Source organism: Ailuropoda melanoleuca, chromosome 1, assembly GCF_002007445.2.
Source record: "Ailuropoda melanoleuca isolate Jingjing chromosome 1, ASM200744v2, whole genome shotgun sequence".
Classification (NCBI taxonomy): domain Eukaryota; kingdom Metazoa; phylum Chordata; class Mammalia; order Carnivora; family Ursidae; genus Ailuropoda; species Ailuropoda melanoleuca.
Genome location: NC_048218.1, coordinates 1,815,715 through 1,820,959, shown reverse-complemented (window position 1 = coordinate 1,820,959; position 5,245 = coordinate 1,815,715). Strand labels below are relative to the sequence as shown.

Below are 5,245 nucleotides of genomic sequence, written 5' to 3'. Positions count from 1 at the left end.
GTGCCTGTGAGCTGCCAGCCTGCCGTGTCTGTGCCCGTGAGCTGCCAGTCTGCCATGTCCATAAGCTGCCAGCCTGCTGTGTCCGTGCCTGTGAGCTGCCAGCCTGCCGTGTCTGTGCCCGTGAGCTGCCAGTCTGCCATGTCCATAAGCTGCCAGCCTGCTGTGTCCGTGCCTGTGAGCTGCCAGCCTGCCGTGTCTGTGCCCGTGAGCTGCCAGTCTGCCATGTCCATAAGCTGCCAGCCTGCTGTGTCCGTGCCTGTGAGCTGCCAGCCTGCCGTGTCTGTGCCCGTGAGCTGCCAGTCTGCCATGTCCATAAGCTGCCAGCCTGCTGTGTCCGTGCCTGTGAGCTGCCAGCCTGCCGTGTCTGTGCCCGTGAGCTGCCAGTCTGCCATGTCCATAAGCTGCCAGCCTGCTGTGTCCGTGCCTGTGAGCTGCCAGCCTGCCGTGTCTGTGCCCGTGAGCTGCCAGTCTGCCATGTCCATAAGCTGCCAGCCTGCTGTGTCCGTGCCTGTGAGCTGCCAGCCTGCCGTGTCTGTGCCCGTGAGCTGCCAGTCTGCCATGTCCATAAGCTGCCAGCCTGCTGTGTCCGTGCCTGTGAGCTGCCAGCCTGCCGTGTCTGTGCCCGTGAGCTGCCAGTCTGCCATGTCCATAAGCTGCCAGCCTGCTGTGTCCGTGCCTGTGAGCTGCCAGCCTGCCGTGTCTGTGCCCGTGAGCTGCCAGTCTGCCATGTCCATAAGCTGCCAGCCTGCTGTGTCCGTGCCTGTGAGCTGCCAGCCTGCCGTGTCTGTGCCCGTGAGCTGCCAGTCTGCCATGTCCATAAGCTGCCAGCCTGCTGTGTCCGTGCCTGTGAGCTGCCAGCCTGCCGTGTCTGTGCCCGTGAGCTGCCAGTCTGCCATGTCCATAAGCTGCCAGCCTGCTGTGTCCGTGCCTGTGAGCTGCCAGCCTGCCGTGTCTGTGCCCGTGAGCTGCCAGTCTGCCATGTCCATAAGCTGCCAGCCTGCTGTGTCCGTGCCTGTGAGCTGCCAGCCCTCTGTGTCCGTGCCCGTGAGCAGCAAGCCTGCCATGTATGTTGTCCCCTCCTCCCAGTCCTCTGTGTGTGCGCCCGTGAGCTACAAGCCCCTCGTGTTCGTGGCCCTCTCCAGCCAGTCGTCCGGGGGCTGCCAGCCTACCCGCCCCACCCTGCTCTGCAGACCCACCCCCTGTAGCACCCCGTGCTGCCTCTGACCACGAGCCTCCCACCCAGCTGCTCCCAGGGCACAGGGGGCCACCCCTGCACCCCTCTAGAACAAGTCTTCAGTGGCCTCCAGGTTCTGCACAGGGCAGGTGAAGAGCATGCCCAGCGGACCCTCTGAAGCCTGTGGCAAGGATGTAGCAGGATGATGGGGATCCCTCTGTGACCCTGCGTGTCCCCTCTGGGAGGCCCTGGTTCCCAGGTCGTCTTCAGCAGGGAACCAACCCTGTGTGAGCCAAATAAATCATGCTTTCCTGATACAGCTTGTCCCTCTGTTTTATCGTCCTGTGTTTTGAAGTTCTTTTCTCGAAGACATATACAGCCATAAGCAGAGCAGCCCCTCCTCAAAGAACCCTCTCTCCAACAGCTCAGCGGGAGGTGGGGAGGGGGTCCTGGGAGGGTGTAGGGGGAAGATGTCTTGCCCACATCCACCACCTGAGACTCACCTTGTATATGGGGAAGGGCAGAGGAATGACTACCCCCACTGAATAGGGAACAGGAATCGGACTGTTACAGCTGGGGGAGGGGCAGGGAAAGCTCACACAACCCACCCCAACTACAAAGTGGAGTCTGGACATGGCAGGGAGGAGCAGCAGGATGTGAGAAAGCCTTGCCCTGCAAGACCCAGGCACATAGGGCCTGCTCAAGACTGACCCTGGGGCGGGACAGTGGAGCCCTCCTGGCCCCAAGTCAGCTTGGCTGGTACACCTGCAGGAGCAGCAGCAGTCACTGGNGGTGCTGAGGGGAGCCAGGGGTGCTGTGTGCACAGTACTGGCCCGGAGAAATTGCCCAAAGCCCACATAAAGGCAAACCAGAACATCCTGTTTACAGAAGAAGAAGTTGGCCTCTAAGCCAAACTTGTTATAGTGGGGGCGTAACACCGGAGAGTGCGTCCCACGACAAGATGCTGGGGGAAGCATGGTGGAAACAACTACGAGGAAGTCAACAGTTGTGCTTCTGTGTTGCCAGGACGCCTACAGCCCGGGTATAAAGGCTGCCCAGCGAAGGAGCCTCCAGACATCACCGCCCTCCTCTCTGACTCCACTCCAATCCCACACCACCATGTGCCACACCAGCTGCTCCACGGGCTGCCAGGCTTTCTGCAGCACCCCCAGCTCCTCCTGCTATGTGCCCATGAGCTACCAGCCTGCCGTGTCCGTGCCCGTGAACTGCCAGTCTGCCGTGTCCGTGCCTGTGAGCTGCCAGCCTGCTGTGTCCGTGCCCGTGAACTGCCAGTCTGCCATGTCCATAAGCTGCCAGCCTGCTGTGTCCGTGCCTGTGCCCGTGAGCTGCCAGCCTGCCGTGTCCATAAGCTGCCAGCCTGCTGTGTCCGTGCCTGTGAGCTGCCAGCCTGCCGTGTCTGTGCCCGTGAGCTGCCAGTCTGCCATGTCCATAAGCTGCCAGCCTGCTGTGTCCGTGCCTGTGAGCTGCCAGCCTGCCGTGTCTGTGCCCGTGAGCTGCCAGTCTGCCATGTCCATAAGCTGCCAGCCTGCTGTGTCCGTGCCTGTGAGCTGCCAGCCCTCTGTGTCCGTGCCCGTGAGCAGCAAGCCTGCCATGTATGTTGTCCCCTCCTCCCAGTCCTCTGTGTTGTGCGCCCGTGAGCTACAAGCCCCTCGTGTTCGTGGCCCTCTCCAGCCAGTCGTCCGGGGGCTGCCAGCCCACCCGCCCCACCCTGCTCTGCAGACCCACCCCCTGTAGCACCCCGTGCTGCCTCTGACCACGAGCCTCCCACCCAGCTGCTCCCAGGGCACAGGGGGCCACCCCTGCACCCCTCTAGAACAAGTCTTCAGTGGCCTCCAGGTTCTGCACGGGGCAGGCGAAGAGCATGCCCAGCGGACCCTCTGAAGCCTGTGGCAAGGATGTAGCAGGATGATGGGGATCCCTCTGTGACCCTGCGTGTCCCCTCTGGGAGGCCCTGGTTCCCAGGTCGTCTTCAGCAGGGAACCAACCCTGTGTGAGCCAAATAAATCATGCTTTCCTGATACAGCTTGTCCCTCTGTTTTATCGTCCTGGGTTTTGAAGTTCTTTTCTCGAAGACATATACAGCCATAAGCAGAGCAGCCCCTCCTCAAAGAACCCTCTCTCCAACAGCTCAGCGGGAGGTGGGGAGGGGGTCCTGGGAGGGTGTAGGGGGAAGATGTCTTGCCCACATCCACCACCTGAGACTCACCTTGTATATGGGGAAGGGCAGAGGAATGACTACCCCCACTGAATAGGGAACAGGAATCGGACTGTTACAGCTGGGGGAGGGGCAGGGAAAGCTCACACAACCCACCCCAACTACAAAGTGGAGTCTGGACATGGCAGGGAGGAGCAGCAGGATGTGAGAAAGCCTTGCCCTGCAAGACCCAGGCACATAGGGCCTGCTCAAGACTGACCCTGGGGCGGGACAGTGGAGCCCTCCTGGCCCCAAGTCAGCTTGGCTGGTACACCTGCAGGAGCAGCAGCAGTCACTGGCGGGAGGCAGGCACGTGTAGAGGTCCCCTCCATGGGTCAGGCACATAGGGCAGCTGAAAACTTAGGGCAGAACAAGAATGCTGTGCCTCCAGCCCTTGCCCTAAGCACGTGGCACTGGAAGCCCACCACAAAGGAATGACCCTGAAGGTCACCACAATAACAACAAAACCCAAACCAAGGAAAACAGCTGAGCAGTCTGATCCAAACTTCCCCCACCACACGGATGACCTGACAGAAGAGACTCACCCGTTTCCCAGAGGAAACGATGTTTATGTCCATTTCAATTAACATGTGATGGCTGATACTCAATCAAAAGTTAGAATACATACAAGAAAGCAAGGAAAAAATCTGTCCGTTGTCAGGAGACAAAGGAATCAACAAAACTGGACTCAAAAATGATCCAGATATTGGAACTATCAGAGAGAAACAGTAAAATAACTATGACGAGTGAAATAAGTCAGAGAAAGACAAATACTGTATGATCTCACTTATATGTGGGATCTAAAAAACAAAACAAAGGAAACAAAACAAAATAAAACAATGCCATAAATACAGAGAACAAAACTGGTGGCAGGTGTGGGGGTGGGGGAGTGAAATAGGTGAGGGGTATCAAAAGATACAAACTTCCAGTTACAAAATAAGTAAGTCCTTGGGATGTAATGTATAGTCTGCTGACTGTAAAAGAAAACACGTTATTATATTTAAAGAAATAAAGGAGAGAAATGTAAATAGGAGAACGGAGTGTCTAGTAAAATAGAAGAAAGAAACAAAGTTGAGGGAAACAAAGAAAACTTCTAAAAATTAAAAAAAAAAGTCAAGTAATGGAAATTAAAAACAGCAGATACCTTAAATAGAATATTAGATGCAGCCGAAGAGAGAATTAGGAAAATCAGAAGTCAGGTCCAAAGAAAGTATCCAGGGTGCCGCAAGAAGAGTCGAAGAAGTGGCAAATATGTAAGAGATGTAAATATTTATGGAGGACATGTGGTAAATATATAGATAAAAGCACGAGAGTGACAAATATTAAATTTAGGGTGATAGTTACCTGTGGGATGGAGTGAAGCATTGAATCATGTAAGGCAAAGAAGGCTTCTAATTAATTAATTAATTAACTGTGATTAATACATAAATTGGGTCCTTAGACCCAATTTTCATATATGTGTGGGGATGCTTCCCCATGCCGCCAACAAACAGTGCTGTGGGATGCCACTTGGTGCCCTAACATTCCGCTTGGTTCTGGAGGTGTGGGGGCAGCGTGGTCCCAGAGGTTAACAGCTCAGTCCCAGAAGGCTGACCCCACACCATCTAGATGCCAGCTGCAAGCTTAGCTTGTCACCTGTGTTTCTGACCAACTGGCTCTAGATCAGAGGTCCTAACGTTCAACTGATTTGTTGCAGCAGCTCTCAGAACTGAGAAACTTTTACTTACTAGATTACCAGTTTATTATAAAAGGCCACAGCTCAGAAACAGCCAGACATAAGAGAGGCAGAAGGCAAGGCATGCATGGAGAGAGGGTGCAGAGCTTCCAAGACTCTCCAGCCTCACAGTATCACAATA

At 55.6% G+C, this 5,245-nt stretch overlaps 2 protein-coding genes across 2 annotated transcripts; both read left to right on the top strand.

Moving 5' to 3' along the window:
- The first annotated feature begins 54 nt into the window (after positions 1-54).
- Positions 55-1,483, top strand: LOC117797165 (keratin-associated protein 16-1-like). Its single transcript, XM_034648400.1, has one exon. It carries the CDS (start codon positions 55-57, stop codon positions 1,222-1,224), a length of 1,170 nt encoding a protein of 389 aa, XP_034504291.1. The 3' UTR covers positions 1,225-1,483.
- A 550-nt stretch (positions 1,484-2,033) lies between these two features.
- Positions 2,034-3,974, top strand: LOC100474399 (keratin-associated protein 12-2). Its single transcript, XM_034654619.1, has one exon. It carries the CDS (start codon positions 2,150-2,152, stop codon positions 2,927-2,929), a length of 780 nt encoding a protein of 259 aa, XP_034510510.1. The 5' UTR covers positions 2,034-2,149; the 3' UTR covers positions 2,930-3,974.
- The last annotated feature ends 1,271 nt before the right edge of the window (positions 3,975-5,245 follow it).

Coding starts and splice junctions, on each gene's coding strand:
- LOC117797165 (XM_034648400.1), top strand. CDS start 55: ATGTCCATAAGCTGCCAGCCTGCTGTGTCCGTGCCTGTGAGCTGCCAG.
- LOC100474399 (XM_034654619.1), top strand. CDS start 2,150: ATGGTGGAAACAACTACGAGGAAGTCAACAGTTGTGCTTCTGTGTTGC.